At 39.9% G+C, this 22209-nt stretch overlaps 1 protein-coding gene across 5 annotated transcripts in view; it reads right to left on the bottom strand.

Moving 5' to 3' along the window:
* KCNQ1 (potassium voltage-gated channel subfamily Q member 1) overlaps positions 1–22209 on the bottom strand; it is a 314921-nt gene that overhangs the window by 258077 nt on the left and 34635 nt on the right. For all 5 annotated transcript variants that reach the window (XM_079308420.1, XM_079308422.1, XM_079308423.1 and 2 more), the window contains exon 2: positions 21987–22077. In XM_079308420.1, coding sequence (XP_079164546.1) covers positions 21987–22077 — 91 coding nt within the window. The remainder of the gene's footprint in view (positions 1–21986; positions 22078–22209) is intronic.

The following is a 22209-nucleotide window of genomic DNA, read 5'->3' as shown; positions in this document are numbered from 1 at the left end:
CATGCCTGTCCACACATTCTCATTTTCTAGATCATGAAGGTCACAACAACCCACTGAGCTCCATTATTTATAATCAGGAGTAGGTGTCAGTAGTGGGTATGGTGGAAGATCGAGCATTTCTTTGTGCCCCACACATTTAGGATGTTCCTCTTGGGCCACTCCAAAGACACTTTTCTGCATGCATTATTCTTCCAGAAAAGCTATCATCCTTTACAGTCATTTACTGGCATATGAAAAATATGCAATGATGTCCTAATATGCAAACAGAAAAAAAAAAGTTTGCATTCTTCAATTTCCTCCAAATTTGTGAGTGTTGCACAGATAGTATGAGGTGATAAATTTTATGGTAAACAGAAAAACAACAACAGCCAACATACCCAACCCCCATATCCTCAGTATAGTCTCTGCCTATTGGAGGCAGAATTTGTTGCACAAAAATCAGTTGAGAATTTTTCCTGTATTGTATGCAAGATTATGATCTGCAATTGGTTTAATTGATGCTAAATAGCTCAAGACTTTGACACATATTCAACAGCTATTTTGAAGTTTATTTTTAGCTGCATAACTGCTCAGAATACTTCTTTTGACAATATGTAAGAGTTAATTGACCCAAGATTTTGCAGGCGGGGAGGGAACTTTTTTTAGAGTACAGGCCATAGTATGTTAACACAGACATTATCTCACACTATATAGAGATTCCCTAAGATGAAAGGCTTAGAGGGCTCACTGTATAATAAAAAGAGCTCTTGTAAGAAGAAGAAATAAATATTTAGAAAGAGAAAACTATCTTTGAATTCATAAAACCCACCCCACACTGAAGAATCACCTCATATTAGACAGAGAGGGAGGTGGGGTAACGAGCACAAGCAATTGCCTTCCTTACCAAAATATTTATCTTAAAGTAGCTAGATAATCCTTGACTTTCAAAACTGCTGAACCAGTTGGTTCTACCTCACGTTCAGCACCACGCTATTAAACCAAGTCAAAAGTTTCTGTGGTGACTATCAGATGAAACGAGCTAATTTCCCCAGAGAACTGTCTGCACTGACCAGATGTCCTGGGGCAGCTACTCCCCAGCTCCAGCAGGAGCAGCACATGCAATCCTGCTCTGTTACTATGGAGACAGCTTTTCCCATCCACTCTGCAGCCGGGCTCATGGTGGATACCAGCTGTTGTCTCTCCATCAGCAGAGGCTGAGCACACAAACTGGGAGACGTAGGGCTGAGCTTCTCCCAGCCCTCATCAACGTGAACCGCAGCCTCAGCCTTCCCAGCCGCTGCTCGGGCTCCTTGTGCTGTCTGGAGCTGCCTCTGGGGCTTCCTCTGCTCTCTGGCAGCCCTGGGATGGGTCAGTGGTAGCTGGAACTTCAGGATTCCCCAGCCCAACATTCCCATCAGAATGGTTTAGGAGATTAAATTTAAACCTCCAGCAGAAACCCATTTCAGGCTCCTGACATTATTCTCGCTCCATATTTTCAAAGAAAAACTTTGTGGATTAATGGCTCCCTATCCATCCTGCAAGGCTGGTTAATGCCTTCAATCCCCATTGCTTTTTAACTCCTGTGGAACTTTAATCCTCCTCTGACCATGCTGATGAGCTGCAGAGAAACAACGCCGGTCAGGATTTTCATTCTTGCATTTTCTTTTTGAATGCAGCCAAGTTCAAATGTCTAATTATAACATTGCAGAGTTAATGATCAATTTAACAAAGGCTTTAGAGTATCTTTGAAGTCATAACAACATGCCAAAGGGGGGTTTAAAACGTTAACTGCACAGGGAGCCTACGTAGAGAGCTTTCTTGGGATTATCTCTCTCACTTAACAAAGTTGAGTCATTCCAGAATACTTCAGCAACCCCATGCCTCTATCTGGTTGCCACATAGCACAGAGCTCCAGCTAGTGTTTATTTTATAGCTCTGAGCAGCACCAATCATTACCCTATTAATTCAAGCATGTTTAATTCAATGTCCTTCAACTACTCAGTCATGCCTATTTGTAACTCTTAAGCAACTCCAGAAAGGTACAGCTTGTCACCACATCTGTACCTAACAGGTGCTAATCACTGCGGTTAGATATACAATGTAAGCAGGGAATATATAAGGACAGCTACAAGTGATATTCACTGAAACATATGATGTGCAGCCTCTGCTGCTTTGGCACACCTTTCTCCACTTAGTGCACAGGCTGAATCTGTTTACTCTTTAATCTGACATATGTAGCCACTCAATTTTGCATATATATATATTTATATATTAATTTATATATATATATTTACTGTCACGCTGAATCAGCACATCCAGAAATTACAATAAGGGCATGCTCAGGACACACAGAGGAGCCAGTCCCCTCCCTGCCTTCCTGTCACAGCACCCCTACCAGACAGCACCACCAGGTACATTTTGCAGAGGGCTTTTTGTGTCCCCAGTTCAGGTATCAGACAAGCATGAAGCTGAAAGGCATTAACCTACCTTAAGGGTTAAACAAAGAGTTAGGGTAACAAAAAAACCAAAATTTCAGGCTGCCCACAAGATCCGTGCCAACATCTTCCTTTGCACTCTGCTGAAGAACAAGGCTGGATACATTTCCTGTTTAAATTACAAGTGAAGAAAATGTCTCTCCTTTTTGCTGTGGACAATCTGTAGTGATGGAAACTCTAAGAAGAACATTTCAGGAGTTTAACCAATCAATTTAACAGCCACCCTGTGGCTTGTGCTGAGGGACAGGGCTGTAATGAAGAACTTGTAGGCACATAGGGACTGATATGTGGGGCTTTATCAACAAAAAACATTTACACATCTTTTTTCCTGAGTGCTGCAGTTATAGACACAATGACTGTATGGTGACATGTAGGATAAGTAAAAGCAGAAAAACTACATCAGCAAAAATCAGTGTTTCCTCCCTAAATCAGGTGGTGCAATCAGATTTCCTTTCAGATCTCCTGGGAGATAACATCTTATTGCTTTCTTCATTTAAACCCAATTTCCCTAGACCTTATCTACACAGCAATTTCCACTTCATGGTGAGTTTGTTCATTACATTCAGGTAGCTGCCCCCACAGCCCTGCCATAGCAAAGGATTACAGATGCTTGAGACTAAAGATCACTTAAGCTCTGACAAAACATAAAGCAATAAAGAACAGAAAGCAGTCAGTCTACATGACACTAAAAAAGGCTTTCAGTGAACCCCCAAGTACACCACTGCTGAAACTAAGCCTTGAGGCTGGCTTCAGGAGGGGTTTTCACTCAAACTCCAAAGGCTGGTCTTTCCAGAGATGATCGTGGCACTTATTTTCCACAGAAGTAAAGGGATATTTGTTTTGTTCAAAGCAGTTTTGCTAGGAAAATCACATGATGAAATTATATTCAGACATCACAACCATGCCTATCCTTCTTTCAAACACAGACATTGTACTGCACTGGCAGTACAGAACTGTTCAATTTTAATAAAACCCACCTGCATCCAACAAAGGAGAATGAGCTATCAATTCTGTTTGCTCCATCATGCTTTGAAAGCACAATATCTCATTTAAATAAGAAAAACTAGCAAGTTCATCAGCTGTCCTTAAGACATTTAGGACCCTGAAATCAGGAGGTAAATAACAAGTCACTACAATTTTTAGTAGTATTTTAGTGATAGAGTTACACAACAGCTATAAATCAGCATGATACCCTGAGAAGTCTTCACTTTGAAATATTCCAGTGGTTTAGGAAGTCCTATCCCACCTTCCAAACTGATAAGTACTATGAGCAAAATTTGCACACCTGAGAAAAAAAAGCTGGATTCTTTTAAGCATAAACTGACAGAGAGATAGGATGACAAGACATATGCCAACTGACACATCAGAAAGATTCACCCGTGTTTTTTAGAGATTTTAGAAGCTTGTGTTTCATTTCAGAATACACAACTATGCCTGCATTTCTTTCAACTCACTTTCTGCTCTCAGCATCCATAAATCTGTGCAGGAGAGGAGCATCTGCCACAAATACACTGAGGCTCTGCCTTTGCCATCTCAGCCTCAGGTTAGATGGTGTGTGCTCATACCTGAGCTCCAGGCAAAGCAGCACTCAGGTTCCTGACAGCTATGAAATACAAACACCAAAAAAACCCCCAACAAGTCACACCAAGAAAGAGCTTTGCAATACTACTGTAAAGTGAATGCACTGATTTTCTGCCAGGTCAAACAGCAGGGATAAAAGAAAAGAGAGTATGCCAACACTTCATAGGCCATAGAATTCTCATTCTATTGCATGAAGTTAATCTGAGACCAGCAAATGTTCAAGCCAGTGATTCAGGCTGTGAACAGCCTCTGCAAATGACTGTCTCCCACCTCTAATGGGAACAAATCAGACCCAGGGGATGAGCAGGTGAATTTCTGGCTCCACTGATACTCTACAGAAACCATCTCATAGATTCTGGTTCAAAGGTTTCCTTCTCAGAAAAATAAAAAACACCACCACAGTGCAAACCAGCACCTCACAATCCCTCCTCACATTCATACAGCTCAGATCTCAAGCACACAAAAATATTCAGACATTCTTCATTTTTAGGCATTATGTTTTGTGGTGCAATGCACATTTAAAAACTGCTACTGCTAATTTGTCACTTTTTGTGCCAATTCATCAGGTAATTTGTATCTAGCAGATCATAGCTCTAAGTTTTTGGCACAGGAAATCTGCTTAATGTATTTATGTGACAGCAAAGGTCTCTATGTGTTTAAAATCAACAGTTATGCATTTCTCTGTCCAAAAGGCACCCTGTTGTGAATAACAATCACTGCAGACCTTACAACTGTTCTAGGGGTGACAAGCAACATGACAGCATCTCACAAATATCAGGAGGACAACCTGCATTTTGAGGCTCCTGTAGCTGAAATCTCAAATATTCCCCTGCAGAAGGCTGCAGGGTACAGGTTCTCCAGACACTATCAACACTACCCAAAGCTGGAATCTCTGTCCAAACAGGAATAAGTAGCTATATTCAAGATACATGCAAAAAGTTAGGCAAAGTCATCATTTCTCTTGAACATTTCCTTAAATTGTTTGGTTATGTACCTAAATGGTGTATTTACTACCAAATGTGTTTTAAATGCACTTACTAAAAGACATACACATTGCACTACTATAATTCTTGACTAATCACCACTTTCTAAAATGTGCATGGAACTTTTAAAATCCACCTGCTTTGATTCATCTAATGCCATGCACTACAGCAAGACAGAAATAAAACATGTTATTTAAAGCTCTCCATAACAGTACATTTGTCAACAATACTTGAGCAAAGCATTTGCTTTGACTGTGCCATATTTGTTTAACTACTACTGCTTATTTTAGCCCATATAAAGAGTTCTGAGGAACACAACCTCAGTAGATGCCAGAAGAAAGTAGCTTTTAAACATAACCTTACATTCAAAGAGCAAGATCAAGCTCTAACAACATAAGCAAGCAAAATTCTCTCATGTACACAAACCTTTCCTGTGTGATTTTTTTTTTCTTTTTTGAAAGATTTAGTGGCAAAGCCAGGATTTAAGTATTTTCCCTTATAAATAATTCAGAAGACAGTAGAAAAACTCATGCATGGTCGTTGCTATTTGGCAAAAGCTATTTGAATACATTTAAATTTTTACTTTAGTATTTTATTACCAGAAAATCAAGCATTTCACATCAGAGTAGATTGTGTTGTGTTCTGTGTGGCTTGTTTTCTTGAGATCAAGTCTTTGAAGAGGGGTTGGCTTGGTTTTTAATCTGGTGTGTTTATCTGTTTACCAGAATCACATTCTCCCACTTCAAGGTGGTTTTCTGACTTTATTACTTAACCTACAGGAGTGGTTTGACCCTGGCTGGACACCAGGTGCTCACCAAATCCACTCCATCACTCCCTTCCTCAGCTGGTCAGGGGAGAGAAAATATAACACTCATGGGTCAAGATAAGGACAGGGAGTGATCAATCACCAGTCATTGTTTTGGGCAAAACAAACCCCACTTGGGGAAATTAGCTCAATTTATTGCCAATCAAATTACAGCCACATAATGAGAAATAAAACCAGATTTTTAAACACTTTGCAGTCATCCTTCTCTTCTTCCAAGGCTGAACTTCACTCTCAAATTCTCTTCCTTCTCTCTTGCTAGAGGAACCCCAGGAATGGGGGTTATGGCCAGTTTCTCACACACTGTTTCTGTAATTTATCACATTTATTGTGCAGAAAGGTGAAAACAGAGTTCTTTACCCTGAATTAGCAGTAATGCTGCACTGAATCAGGCAAGATCAATAGCTCTGTGAATTACAAAGCCCCACAACTTTATTTTGATTGTACTGGAAAATATAACCAGTAGGTACCAAACCTGGATTTAAAAACCCTTCCCACATGAGTAGGGAATAAGCATCTGTAGCTCAGCATTTGCATCAGGAGTGAAACCTTTGTATCTACAAATACCTGCAGCAGGTATTGACATTTAGGGCCTAAAAAGGCATTTTCAGGACTGATCTGGTCCACACACACTCATGGTGCAGCAGGCAGGGAGGATTATAACAAAATCACCTAAAAATGGTACTTTTGTAATCTGACTACAAGGTTTGTCATGTTTCACAGGGTTTCCATTGCTAATAATAAATGTGTCCCTGCCAGCAGAGTTAATCACACAGGTGAACACCAATACAACCCACCATTCCTCAAGGCAAATCCTGAAAAAAAGGATTTCATGTAGCTTTTCCCTCCACTAGCAGTGTATCTCTCCTTTGGAGCAATGTAAAAATTTAGTTTTGTACAATTCCACCTCACACACAGAAGTGGCAGTCCAGGAGTGTAAAGCAAGCTCACAAATATTTTTGTTTCTCCTAGACAAAAACAAATCTCCTGAAACCAGACTGCAAAGAGCAAAGGTCTTTGCAAAAACAGTAAATGCCTTTGGCCACTTAAAATACAATGTTTATTTTACTTCAAAGATTTTAAGACTAAATTACCTTAAAGCAAAAAGTGCAAGCAAAATACCTTGGTCTCCTTTTCTTCCCCAAACTCTTAAAACATGCCAGTTGGTCTAGACCTACATATCACAGGCTAACACAAACAAGTGCATCTTTCATGAAATTTATTCCACAAACAGGAGCTAGACCACTGGACAGATGCAGCAGCTATGTTTTAAACATCCTGGCATCCCTTTCCAGCCCTGTTTCCGTTTCCTTGCACCTCTCTTTTGATCTGGCCCCACCTAGGATCAGCCATCCTCCCTGGGTGTACTGGCACAGCCCAGCCCTGCCAGATGTTTTGAGGGAAGCCTCATTCCCTGGCTGCTGCTTGCTCAAGAGACAGAGCAGGTATTGCTCTGGGCTAAGCTTCCTGCTCAGCTTCTGGATTAATACCTAAAATAAGAAGGCAATTCACAGAAGAAAACAGAGGGAGGGTGTGTGAGAAGAGATACCCTGCCTATCTGATGGTTTGGGCTTCTCTTATTAGTGCCAACAGGTAATTTGTGATTTACAAAATGAGCACAGATCTGGGGAAGTGTCCTTCAGCCAGACCAGCCACCTACTGCTTTTATCTTAATACTTAGAGTTAATATTATAGTACATATATATTATATATATTAATACTTAGTCTCCATATTATGCTTGGGCCCAAAGCACAGCCAGCCGCAGGCACCACCAAGAGTACATGAAATAGGTGCAGCAATCACAGAAACATGTTTTTGGAAGCTTACAGGAAGCCCAGGCTGGAGATGTGTGAATTTTTCTCTTGCTTAAGGACAGGCTGCCTACTTTCTTCCAAGGTGTTCTCCAGCTAGGAAAGCATGAAATAAGTACAGGCACATTCCCAGAAAAGACTGAGAGCCATAAAGGCTCTACAGGATGCAAACTTTAATAATACTTAGTACATTAACTATTGTCAGGGAGAGTGAAACCCAGCTGTAGACTCTAATGCTTGTTCTTTGTCTTTCCTGCAGTCACATCTTATCTTCCCATACTTTGGCCTTTCTTCTTTAAATCATTAAAGGAGACTGGAGAACTGCTTTTTTTGGAATTGGCCCATGAAATATAAAGCTATATATTCATCTTACAGACATGCTCAAGCATAATCCCACAACCTTCTGCTTTATTATCACTTTCCTGACTTCTGAGGTGAAGACAATGAATCCAGTAGTCTGGCACAGTTGAACACGTGATACAGTTTAAACAAAATTTCTCTTGGGAAAAGGCTTGTCTGGTGACATTGGCAGCACTAGTGGCTGACCCCTAGGGAAGTGGGACAGTCACACACAGATGGGAAACAGCCAGGAAGGGACTACATGGAAACACTGGAACATTAGACCCCAGCTCGTGGCTGAAAACTCAAGTGCAAGGTCCAGATGCTGAAGTCTGACTGTGTTAGCATCACTGCTAGGGAACTGACACTGAGTGACAGACAGATTATATTACACAAAGTTCGATTTCTGGCTGCCCACAGTGGCTCCTAATTCAAACAAAGGCCTGATAAGCTGCTGACAATAAATAAATCAAAGCAAAAAGCACACTGCTTTGAAACTTTAGCCTTACAGCCAGGAACATTACAGAAAGATCATTTGTTAAAAGAGCTGCTTGATTTTGACCTAATACTGCTTTACCAAAGAAACTGAAAATTATTGATTTCCTCTGTTATGAATTGAGATGAATAAAAACCTAAGAGATTACAAATCAGAAGCCTTCTTTGTTCTGTATAACACTTTGGCTATGCTGGTCAGTCAGATGCCATTGTTTTTCCTCCTGCTCCCATGGTATGTGAAAAGTGTCTTACTAGGAAATAAAACAAATGAAGAGAATACAAAACAAAAATATTTCCCATGATTTTTACTGATTGTTTTCAGCCTTATATCTAGGATTAATAATAAGTAAGAAAAACAGTAGCAGTTCTAAAGAATTTCCCATACTGGTTCAATTTTCATTTTTGTTTTAAAATGTTCACAATACCTGGGGTCCTGGAGCCTTTTAAGATAAGGGTTGAGATTAATATTTATACAAAAGTGATTAAAAGACATTTTAATTTTAAAAAGCTGACAGCAAGTAAAGTTGTACTATGCATGAGAGCCTAGATGCACATTCAGAAAGGCAATACAAGCTCCCCCAAATTTTAATTGACATTGGCTTTCTGTGTATTTGAATTCTCCTTGTCTCATAGACTGCTTCAGCCAGCAATGATTTTTAAGTTCTAGATAGTGAAAGAATGACAGAAAATACAGTTCCATGACAAAATTTGCAATTCATTAAGAAGTCATAACACAAGAAGTCCCTATTCCAAGAGATAACAGAAAAACAGAAGTGAGACTTCATCCCTCATTCAAGCCACCTGACATTTCTTCCTCCACTTCTTACACCTTCACATGAAGGGTTGCACTGACAGCATCCACCACTTCTGCCAACTCATTGAAGCAAATGGTTTTGCCAAGTGAAAAAGCTCTAACTCAACATCTCCCTTAAACAGTAGAAGAATTAAATACCTGTTAGCAACTTTGTCAATGCCTCACCAAATTAAGGAACAAGGAGAAACAGCTTGTTTCTCCAGACAACTCAGCCTTCTCAGGTAAATCTTTCTCTTATCTCAGGTAAATCCATCATCAGAAAGGTGTTTTTCCTACTTGCCTCCTTGCTTTCTCCATAATGAAAAATCACCTAACACCAAGACTATTTGTGATGCCTCCTGCACTTATATTGCATTTTATGTTCCAAGAGGCATGGCAGCAGAATATCCCACTTTTCACCTGCTATTTTCCAGATGTTCACCCTACCAAATGTAAGTAGCAATAATCCACACATTTGTGGGAAATCTACAGTAACTACAGAGCTGAGGGTTGTTGCATTAAAAAGGAACACCTTTTATTGACCAGGCTCCTGAGAGTCCCATCCAATCTGGCCTTGAACACTCCCAGGGATGGGGCATCCACAACTCTGGGCAACCTGTTCCAGTGCCTCACCACCCACACAGTAAAGAATTCCTTCCTAATATCCAATCTAAACCTACTCTCTTTCAGTTTGAGGCCATTCCCCCTTGTCCTGTCACTACATTCTCTTGTGAAAAGTCCCTCTCCATCTTTCCTGTAGACTCCCTTTAGGCCACAATTAGGTCACTCCAAAGCCTTCTGTTCTCCAGGCTGAAAAAAGCTAATTCTCAGCTTTTGCTGATGGGGAAGGTGCTCCATCCCTCTGATCATCTTCCTGGACTCATTCCAGCAGGTCCATGTCCTTCTGTGCTGGGTGCAGCTCTGCAGTGAGCTCTCAGAGCAGAGCAGGGGGGCACAATCCCTCCCTTGCCCTGGATGCAACCCAGAGCACAGCTGCCTTTCTGGGCTGCCAGTGCTCATTACATATCTGTGAAGATGTGACTTGGGTTTAAAGGCAGAAACACCCCTGAACATGAGCTACAAAATAAATGAAACTGCCTGGGACTTGAAAGCTAACAGTCCCTCATGTCTGAACACTTAGAAACCAGAGTTCAGCTGCTTTCCAAAAGTCAAATCAGCTCATGAAATAGGAGAGTCTCTTCATCAGAATTTCTCAATGTCTTCACTAGCATTTCAGTACCATGGTTTGGTGACCTTGACAAAGTAAAGATTGACAGACTGCCTGTTTGTTTTGGGAATTGTTCAACAGAATGGACACAGAGTGCATTTTTGTGTGACTTGATGCATGGCTGAGCTTCTCACCTCTGACTCTCATCGGCCATTAACCTGACATAATCAATTAAGAAGAGGAAAGGAAATTTCACATTATTGCCATACTACTTGTAAGCATTTTCTCTACATTGTAGCATGGAGTTTCCTAGTCCTGTTGCCAAAATACAAATATAGGTCTCTGTTTACAAATTCGTTAATTTCAGTTACAGCTGCAAACTTGTGCTGCTCAAAAGGTCTGCAAGATCCCAGATCTATTCCCTCCACCTTACCCACTGTCTCACAAGCATATCTGTAAGCACACACCATTGTAAAGGTGACTTGTATAGTCAAGAACACTGCTCCTAATTTTCTTTTTTTTTTTCCTTGTGGATGAGATAGCAGCTCCCTAAGCCAGTTCAGAATTAGGAGTATGGGAAGAATTATTTCTTTACATCCTTTTCAACTCTGTTTGTTTTAAAAAGGTGCATGACTCATGGTGGTTAAATATTTAACTGTTTCACTAATGAGCTGAATCCTAACATGTGAGTATGAAAACACGTGTCATTGCATTTGAAAAATCCCACTCACATCCAAGGAGCTTTTTAAAATTGATATATATATATTAATACATAAAGAAATACACATGCTAGGAATCCATAAGGTAAGTTGCTGTTTCAAGACTATTCTACACACACATTTAGTATTCTGTGTAGAGATATGTGGGAGTTGGGGCTTGGCTGTGTGGGTTGGTTTTTTTTTTTTTTCCTTTTTATCAAAACAATTGCAGTAATCCAACCCCAGTTGTGCCTGTTATTGCATTAATAATGACTATGACATCATAGTACAACCATACCCTGTGGGACTAGGCTACACTGACATGTGCAACCACGTGCCCACCATCACTTCAAAGACAGAAAGAGATGGAAGATACTGCTCCACCCTGCTCTTCTCAGGGTGGAGATTACCACCCACAGAGCTGAACAAAGCTGACCCACTGTGGAAGTGCTCTTTGCCCTCTTTGTTACCACCACAGTAGGTTTTGGTGGCAAAATTCAGAAAGGCTTTTTGGGGCAGCTGGGCACTGCAGCAGACAGCCCAGTTCTGGGCAGGGGTAAATCCATGGAGAGCTGCAGCAAAGAGCCAGCAGATCACTGCTGTTAAGATTTCCAGGAGGGACAAGCTTCTGCAAACCTACCTACACCCTGCCTGTTCTAGCTGGGCTTGAACAAAACAGCTTTTGTTTGTAGAGATGGCCTGGCTGCCAGCTCGGGCTCAGTAACCTGCTCTGGATTATGGCAGGCACGCCTAGACCTGCAGGGTGAATCTAGCCAAGCTGGCCTCACTCAGCTGCTTAATGCTACTTCATTCATTATTCAGACAAATCAACATAGAGAGGCACAAGATTCAGTGTGTAAAATAAGGGCCAAAATCTCAGCTTTTGTGGGGAAAACAAAACAAAATTAAAAAAAAACAAACCAAAAAACCAAACCAAAACCTTCACAGGTCTAAGTTAAATATATTTCTCTTTTCAGTGTTGTGACTGCTGAAGCCCATCACTGAACCAGAGTACTTGGAGCTGGCCAAAGCTGGGACTTGAGGAAGTCGTGTTTTCTCTGCCTCAGTGCCTGGCTGTGCAAGAACCCATTCAAAACTTCCTTTCCCAGCACTTTGTTCAAGCTGCAAGCCCTATCTATGAGGGTAGGAGCTGCCTTTTAGAGCATGTGGCTCCACACTCTACTAGGTGTTGTACTCAATCTTAGAAGCAGGGCTGTAATGGAAACAACAATAATGTCCTTTCTCAGAAGAATAACACACGAGTCTGCTTGTAAATTGTGTTGCAGATAAAGTTTCCATCACACTTTTAACTATCAAAAGCTAACAAATCTTACTCTACAGTTCCACAAACAGTTTAAGCCAGAACTGTTGCCAAAAGAAGCAATCTCATCTGGCCAAAAAAAAGGTTAATTTGAACCCATCTGGGTTCTCCAAGGCAATTGACAACAGAGCTGCATAAATGCTTGTGTTGGCAGAAGGAATGGAGCAGCAGGATCATTTCTTCAGGTGGCAGTGCCAGTTTATGTAGGCTGAAACCCTCTCTTAAAAGTGCAAGCCTGGGTTCTCTGAAGGATTTATCTCACAAAGCCAACTTAGAGTGAAAAAGCAATGGATCACCCAATTTTACACATAAAACTGCTAATATTCACCTCCCAAGAATGCTGGGAGGTTAAGCACACTCGTGTTCGCAAGGCATTGCAGAAGTAAGATTAGTAAATATTTAATTTTATCTCCTCCCTTTCCCCCAGCCTTGCCCACTAAGTATAACTCATTCTGAGCTCCATACACTAAATCAATGACTTGGAGCAGCTCCTAGAAGGTAGCTGTCAAGCTCCCTGCCTGTGGGCCAGATGGAGGTCACACATCATATCCACAAAATCTGATTTAAAACTGATCTGCGGTGCTGCAGCCAATCTAAATGCATTGTACCCTCCTGTGGAATAGACAAACCACCTCTACAGCACACACCCTTCCTCACCTTGGCCTGGGGAACAGCTGCAGAGGAATAAAGGACAAGTAGACCAAGCCCATTCCACGTGTAAACACATCCTGTCAAACTGACAGAAACAACAAGGAAAAGGAGAGTTTCTGAAAGGTCCCTTAATAGGGATGTTAACAAGGAAAACAGAGGCCAGCCTCAGTGTCATTAGCATAAGGGAAACCATCAAAGTGAGGCAGCACATAGCTTGCTTTCACAGACTGGGTGCAAAAGCAGGCATTTTGGTTATTTTGTTAGCACTTCAAAGTCTGGCTGTTTCTGAGTGCCAATAACAGCTCCTGGCTCCCCATCATCTTAAAAATGTGCTCCTGGTCAATGGATTAGCTGGAAATACCTAATGTAAGCAACACACCAAGGTACAGGTCCCTGAAATCAGGGATCAGTGCAGAGGTTTTAGGACATTTAACCCAATGCTTGGTCCCCAGAGGGAACACAGAATCCTTCTAAACTGACTTTGCTGCAGAACCCCTGACTGCTGTGGCCATCAGGGCACATGGGCACCCATCCTTGTTTGCTCCCAAGGCACAGGATGTGCCATGAACTTGGAAAAAAAACCATAGTACGTGGCAGCTCTTTGGGCTATCAAGAGTTCTCCAGCAGCTCAGTACAAACACCATTTCTGAGCCCCACAATTAAATTAATTTCTTTTATAAGCTGAGATAAAGTGTAAATGCCCATGCTAAATACTACTGGCCACTGAATCAACAGCTCTACTAAACTTTCACAAGGCCTTTCTGATTGCTGAGATAAGGTGGAATTGGGCCTCATAGTACAACAGGAGAAACCCCAGAAACTCTTTGTGCAAGACAAGTTCAACACAGCTCATGCTTCAGCCATGATGACATTTTTTACACTACCAAAATAAAATTAAATTAGATAAAAATGCATTTAAAACATTAAATGTGAGATAAACACAGTTTGCAGTTACATAAATCAAACTCATGCTTCCTACATTACCCCTAAGTACAAGCAGACTCTGTTGAAGAAATCTTACCTATTACATCCTGGTCCTGTTAATATTTCTGCACACAGGAAGCTCCACTGAAGTCATGATGACGACTCACACACACAAAGTTAAACACACTGCACAATTGCAAGTCTCATGCCATAAAAACTTCACTCATAAACACAGAATGTAATTTAGTTGCCTCTGCACACGTATGTTTAAGAAAAAAAACAACCAGCATAGTCTTGCCTTTTTCCCTCCTTGTCTAAAGCCATGGAATAAACTCTCAATAGGGCAGAATTGCCAGAGGCTCTACTCAATACAAATGAAATCGAGCTCGAAGTACATTTTTTTCTTCAAATTCTTGATGAAAAAAGAAACATTCTATATATAAATACATATGTTAAGAAGCATATAAATAAATACATATGTATTTATGTACAAATAAAATATTTATGCATAAAATAAGACTATTCTCCCATGTTGTTTTCCTCTATCTGTGCACAAAGTTAGATGTTTGTCACTTTTTTCACGGCCTGGCAAATTTCTAACAGGATGTTCATTTTACTCAAGCCCTTCCAAGAGGGGTTAGCTCTCAGCACTGAGATTCACTCTGCTCCTGTCAAGAAACAAAATAACAAAGCTTTTTTGGAAAACAAACTCATACAAGTTTACTTTAGAAACTGCCCAGAAAAAGAAAGCCACCAAGAAGTCCAGTTGATTTGGGGTTTTTAGCCAGTTAACTGAATCCACTTAACCCAACATTGCAAAATAAAGTTCTTAATACATTCAATCTAAGTTATTTTCTCTCTATCTCCTCAAACCTCCTTTCTTCTTAGGCACTGGCACTCACTGCTTTTCTGTACTACACTCACACCACACCTGCAGAGTTTATTCCAGTTTTGCCTACCAAGGGCCATTTAAAGCCATTCAAGGGCCACCAGCTAGTGACAGCTGGCAAATTCAAACCTGTCTCAGTAGTCTATCATATGCAATCAATTGCAAATAGAACTACAACAGACTCATCCCATTATTTCCTAGCTAATTCCCCCTGGGAAAACAAGCCAGCAAGCTTCCACTTTTAATCATGCAGCTAGTTTTGGCCCTGTGTCCCCTCCCAGCTTCTCCCTTTCCCTCCCCTTGCCTCAGTTCAGTGCCCTGTTTCAGTTTTTCAGGCTGATATCCGTTATGTTATGTCAGCTGTTACATTACGCTTAAAACAATAGACTCCAGCTGGCCGAGGTCAGATGTGAAAACAAGGACCTAACAAAGCCAGAGACCCTCCAGTTATACTGAAATTGAGATACACACTGAATGTAGCACTTAATGACAAACTACTTTCCAGACATTTGGGCAAAGCATAAAGGAAACACCTGTCACTGCAAACATTACACGCTAATCCAGATAAACCCGAAATTTAAAAATCTTTCTTTTCACTGCTTGGCTATAGCATGCACCAGTATTCCACAGATTCAATTTATTTATTTTTTTTTTCCAAGATGGAATTTGTATTGCTCTGCTTGTTTACTAAAATAATAAATAGTGAGAAATATGTATAATTTCAAAGAAAACATGTTTACTATGTTTCTTTTGGAGTTTACCAAGCAAGTGTTCCAAATTTGACACAGATTTACACCCGCAAAAGTTTAGTCCAAATCCAACCCTTAAGTAGGAAGCTTGACAAAAGTGAAGAACAAATGTAACTGTGAATGAAACATACCATTTGCAGTGATGGCATTTTCTTAGCTGCACCTTTAAACACAATTTATTGGAATGTACTTATTCTTAAAAATAAAGAAAAAAACCATTGGTATACTGTGTGACTTATCAAGGCAAATATGAGCTCTTGAGAACCCTGCATACAATTTAAAAGCAGTGTTTCCTGAAAACCTGGATGTTACTGCAGCTCATGTATGAGCTCTGCTCAAAGGACACGGGGGCACCCTGCTCATTTTGGTCCCTGCAAAGAGCCCCGTGCTGCCAGGGGGAGATCACCATGTCACACCATGTGGGCCACCAAGCAGCCAGCAGCCAGCCCCATCCATCACCAGTGGCTTGTGCTGGCCCACAGTCTGTCACCAGCCCCACCCTGAGCTCTGCCCAGAGCCCATCTTGGTCATCTGAGTCCCAAAAAGTGCCTGGTACTTCACAGTCACCCCATCCCAATGGGGACAAATGCTAAATTCCTATTCCTTCATGCACAGAGATGTAGTTGCAGACTTTATTCTACATGACAGTGTTCAGTTATGCCACCACACAACTCCAGGTACAAAAATCCCAGAGAAAGAAATTTTCTTTTCAAAGTTCTTAGAAAAGGCAGAAACAGAATTAATCAATTTTGTACATCCAAGCCACTCCACTGTAGCAGACTAAAATAAGAATTCAATATTTGAACCTTCCAGATTAAATGTATGTAAACATGTAAAAAGAGGTGTGGTTTTCTTCTATAAAAACTGTTGCTTATTCTTATCATATACATGTAAAAGCTATTCTTGATGGTAATTCACAGAAATTTAGAAAAATAAGCTTTTTTTCTTTTATCCCAACTGAATAGGAAGCATCTAATAATACCAAGAGTGTACCTGGCAGGACATAACGTATCGGAAGTCTTTCTGTGTTTTAACAAGTTTAAGAACTTTTTCTTTCTCTTCCATGCAAAAACTTGCCCAATTCATTTCACTGAAAGCATTAATTGTTCTCTTTTTTTTTTTTTTTTCTTTTTCTAAAAGCCATCCACATGATGAGCAATAAAGCAGACCAAACAGCAGGAATTCTGTGGCTCCACCACAAAGTTGCCAGAGTTTTCTCTGGCACCAATGTTTACACAGCCCTTTTCTCCCATCTCTCTCTCCACAAATTATGATTGCTAATTACTCGTATAAAATTCCCCAAGCCTATGCGGAAAAGCGTTTCTTTATTAAGAGCTCACTTCTTTCAAAATATATTTTTATCTAGCTCAGGATACCATCCAAGGTCAGAAGGAGCCACCCCAGGAGAACACAGCACAGTTCAACGCTGCCCTCTGCAGATTTTAAAGGGAAACTCAGTGCCCTTCTACTAATTTGGTTTTTAGCACATGTCAAAACAAAACCAGCTCATCTCTCCCTTACTGGTCTTATCAAGCTTTCATTCCATATCACTTCTTTATTCCTCCTAACTCAGATTTCATCTGTGGCAAAACAAGAGCAAGAGGTTTGTCTTTAATTTTATTTTTTTGGTAATAAGAAAGCACCCATTTAATGAAATTGGTTCAGCTGTCCCTAACACAGCCTTATTTCCACTTTAGAAATATCTGAGTTGGCTCCCTTTGACCTGCTCAGAGTGGACATAAAGCAGAATTTAAGCATGTTCACCCAACCTTCTGAACCAAATGAATTAAATCCTTTTAGCATCACACCTACATTAAAGGCATAACTCTCTTCCTCAGGCCAGGGGAGTTGACAGGGGATTGCTTTGAGAACAGCTGGAACAAGTTAAGATCTTCCTACCAGCAACATTCAAACCAGCACAGCTGATTTTGCAGTGAGGCAGATTAGAAGCACTCAGGTTATCTGCCAGCACAGCCCAGCCATAAACATCACAGTCAGGGGCTGAAATGCAGCCAGAAACACCTGGGTGCAGATTCAGGGGAAGATCCCTGTTCCAGCTACTCCTTGTGCTGTTACCTCATTAAAAGGGGGGAGGGAGATTTTAATTTCTAATGGTGTTTTCTGAGCCTTCACTCACAGCTGGCATTGCTCCTTCAAAGTGAAATGTAAAGAAGCCAGCTTTGACTGAAAGATGGGATTCTCCACTTGAGCTGTCAGTGGAGTGACTCCCTGGACAGGTCTTTCTGCAGGGCCAACAAAGGAAAAAAGATTAAAGACCATAAATCCCCTAGACACATCTTCTACACCAGCTGACCTCACTCTGGGTCGGACCAGGGGACAGGGCTGAGGCTGCAAAGACAAATTTCTCATTTTCTCAACTATACTTGATCTTCAGAGTCTGTAGACTAGATAAATCTGTAGAGCTGCCACCAGGCATCTTTTACAGATATTAAATTAATTTAATTTTTCAAAAAGATGAAAATGCACCAAAATGGTAAGTCTGCATTTTGACCACCTTAAGCAAAGGATATTATCAGGAAAGAAAACTGCTGGGACCCCTTTGAATGAGCTGTGTTTTCTCTGTGAAGACCACCTTCTGAAGCAAAAGCAGAAGCTGTAGGTGTTTTCCTCTTTCTTTCTCAAAAGACCCACAAAACACTCCAGCAAACAAAAGCCAAGGTTTATACTCAAAACAAAACACTATATTAAAAAAGCAATATAAACTAGATTTCCTATGGGTCTAGACTCTGTGCCAGTTTCTCATAATTGTAGGAATAATTTCAATGCCAATAAAGTAAATGTTAATAAACCAAAACTATTGCCTTTTTATCTTAATTTGTAATTTTAGAAGTTTAAATATTGTTTAATCTCTTCAGTAAAACATATGCTAAGGAAGAAAAAGAGCTTTAAACAGAAAGCTGGAAAGAGTTTTTATTTTCATCATAAAAATGTAGCCTCTTTCTTCTTTTTTTTTTTTTTTTTTTTTTTTTTTATTTGGCGGGAATCAATATTGAAAAGAGATTCCTACCAGAAAATAGCTTTTTCAGGCACACCAAATATCCCTTGGTTCATCAGAATATTTAATCCCCTTGGATCAGGCACTTGGATTTTCTTAGATCATGCTGAGATAACAGCATTCTGCTGTGTTCTGGCACCATAAAACCCTTGCTTATGAAAATAAAAGAAAAATACAGCCTCTCTGGGAACATCCATCTCTGCACTACTTTTTTCCACAGTTTAGACACTGCAGTCTCAAAAATCAATTTTTACACTGATAGACCACATTTCTCTGTATGAGTCATGGCAAAAGCTCTCCTGCACCACTATTTTACACAGGACTCTTCTAAATGATGATGCTTTCACAGCCTTGGCTCAGGCTCCAGCTCAGGCTGGGCAAGTGCCAAGGAGAAACTGGAGTCAAACCCAGCCGACAGCACCATCTAGTGAAAAAAAAAAAAAAAAAAAAAAAAAAAAAAGAGAGAAAAAAAACACATGCAAATTTAAACAGTTTTCACTGCATTCTGGAAACGAACAAAAGGCCAATTCTCTCCTAATCTCCCATTACAACTGCATTTAGGTATAGCTTTCATCAAGGCTCTTTGCCTCCTGAAGTGTGGTGACAAGTAGAGAAAGATTCAGCAGCTAATTGTGAGCTTTTTGTCTAAATCTGGAACACCACTTGGAACACATATAAACTTGCCCCTGTTTATTTTTCCAATGCTAAGCCTGCATTTTCCTTGCTTTTATGAGAAATAGAAGTGTTTTTTAATGCTTTAAAATTATTGATAGCAAACCATCATCTGTTTCATGCTGTGCTAGTGGGAGGCAGTATTTTAACACAAGCAGCTCCAGAATAAAATCAATATATGCATATAATATCAACTTGTTTTTTAGCTTTTAATTTCATGTTACTGTAATATCTTGTATGGCTATATTAATAAAGCATGAAATTATTTTTCATAAAAAGAGCACCTTCAGCTTCTATCTGTAACTTCAATGTGACCAGGCTCCCTGCTTTCAAAAAGACCACCTACTGAAATTATGCAGGTGCTCAGACCAGGGTCAGAGTCAAATACTTTGGCTATTTGGAGGAAATAAAACAGTATAGCTATTAATTGTGAGTGCTTTTAATGGCCTTGTTTATAAGTTTTCCAGTCAGGAGGAATAGATTCTGTTCTTTCCCCAATTCAGAGCAGTGGAAAGAGTGCTCTCCTATACTTTCATTTCTCCTTGAATCACCTTTTGGTTTGGAAGTTTGCACTCTGTCTTTTCCTGTTTTGTGTCCTAATCCTTACATGCTGTTACTTTATTTTACTTCCTTCTTTCCATTTTGCAGTCTCTTCAACCAGCCCTCTGTGATTAAATCTCCCCCTAAGAATTCAGTTACATCTATTTCTGACAACTTGTAATGCTACCTTAAAGAAAAATCTCTTAAGAAATAAGAGGATAGGAATCTTCACTGGGCAAATGCCAACATGAGTGAGATTCTGACATTTATGTTTGTGTTTCAAGATGCCACAACTCCTTGGAAAGTCCCACCAAAACTGGATAGAGCAGAGAGCACACTGACCCATCTACTGCTTTGGATGGATGGCTCCCCATAATCCCCACAGGTTTCAAAGATACCACAGTTAATCCTTTAACAAAACAATATCAGACTGTGCCAATATTGAACCAACAGACAGCTGCTCATTTCCTATAAAACCCATGACAGTGGGATTGCAATTTTAGAAATTAACCACAATTTTTCACACTATGTAGAACAGGAACCATTCCTGTTACTGATACATCACTCACCCATTTTCTCACTACTTAGAGAGGAGGATAATGCAGAATATTAGAAACACACAATCCATAGTGGATACTCCACACACTGTGTGTAACCCTGGGTGCTTTGCATGCACCTTACCCTGCCTGGATTGCCCAGATGCAGACAACACACACTGCACACAGGATGAACAAACCAAAGCAAGCTCCTTGATTTCACAGGGTGGGGACAGGGAATGAAACCTCACTAGTTATGTTCTCACTAGAAGTCCCTTCTCTGAGACAACACACGAGTAAAATATTATGATATATTGCAAAGATGAGTGAGACATTACCAGGAGTTAAAGTCATCACAGACAGTGGCAGAAGTTATGGATTAAAAGCCCTTACTAGTTATAGAGTAAAAAAAGAAAGAAAACAAATTAAATCTGTACAAAAAGAAAGTGCCAAACCACCAAAAAAAAAAAAAAACCCCCAAAACAAACAAACAAAATAACCAAAAAGGTACTGAATGCAGAAATAAATGTACACATGCTCTTAGCTGACACTAATTATGTTACACCTAGGAGTTAAAACATCTTACAAGCTACTTAAAAATAATATAAAAATAATATACAGGAATTAAGGCAGAATTAGTGTTATTGAGACTAAATTTAATATGCTATATTCTTAAAGCAGTCATATTAGGAATAGACCCTCAGCATATTTAATAGATAAGTAGACAAAAACTATTAGAACTGATGGGTGCCATAAGTGAATTTTTTCATGTGAATAGTGGTAATACCCCTAATGATATTACTGGAGCATTGCTACAATATCTGTTTTGAACAAATATTATATTGCCAGTTACCTTTTTCTCCATATAGAGACAGTGTTACCACAAGTTAAATAATGGTCATTTATTTAAAAGTACAAAGAAATCGGTGATTTAGCCGGGGGTATCCCACTTGTGAGGCCCAAGAAATTTCTAAAACTCTGGATATTTAAAATCATGCCTCTTCAACCTCAAAACCAAGGCTCTTCAATGAAGTCTAAGATGGCAGGAGACAAATGCACCTGAATCATTTGTTGATACATCTGTGCTGCAGCACAGCAAGTTGTCTTAAAGTCAATGGACATGAGATTTCCACTTTTGAAACAAAGCTGGATATGATATCAACTAAATGACAGTTTTTTCCACTTACTTTTTTCCCCTGCTATGGCCAGGTGTTAGGTCTTCAGTAAGGCTGAAAAGTGTATTAATCCAAGCAACAGGAGGGATTCCAGATTAATTAGAGTAACTATGTGTTGGACACACCACAGATGTCCTCAGAATAGCCACAGAGGGCATCACTTCATTTCTGGGTTGCCATGACTTTTGGAATTTCTGTAGTTTTACATTCTTATTAGGGAAATGCATAAAACTCTTGTCAATTAAACTACAAGGAACATTTTGTTTGATGCAGTGTTAGCTCAGGAGATCAGAATTTGCACGTTAAGAACAAACACACATCAATCACATTAATGTCCACATACATACCATCCAGAATAATGTCCCTGTAGCAAGAGCTGCATACTGTTCAATTGTAGAAAGCACACTGAAGATCAGGCATATCAGCACAATAAGGAAGCTGCAATAAAAAGAAATTTAAAAATTAAAATAATATAGGCAGAATGGATAATTATGCTATCAGAAAAAGAAAAGGTTTGTAGATAAAAATCAAATAGATAATGAAATTAATAGGATAGATATTATCATGCAT

Source organism: Erithacus rubecula, assembly GCF_903797595.1.
Source record: "Erithacus rubecula genome assembly, chromosome: 6".
Classification (NCBI taxonomy): Eukaryota; Metazoa; Chordata; class Aves; order Passeriformes; family Muscicapidae; genus Erithacus; species Erithacus rubecula.
This window is presented reverse-complemented; position numbering and strand designations above follow the sequence as displayed.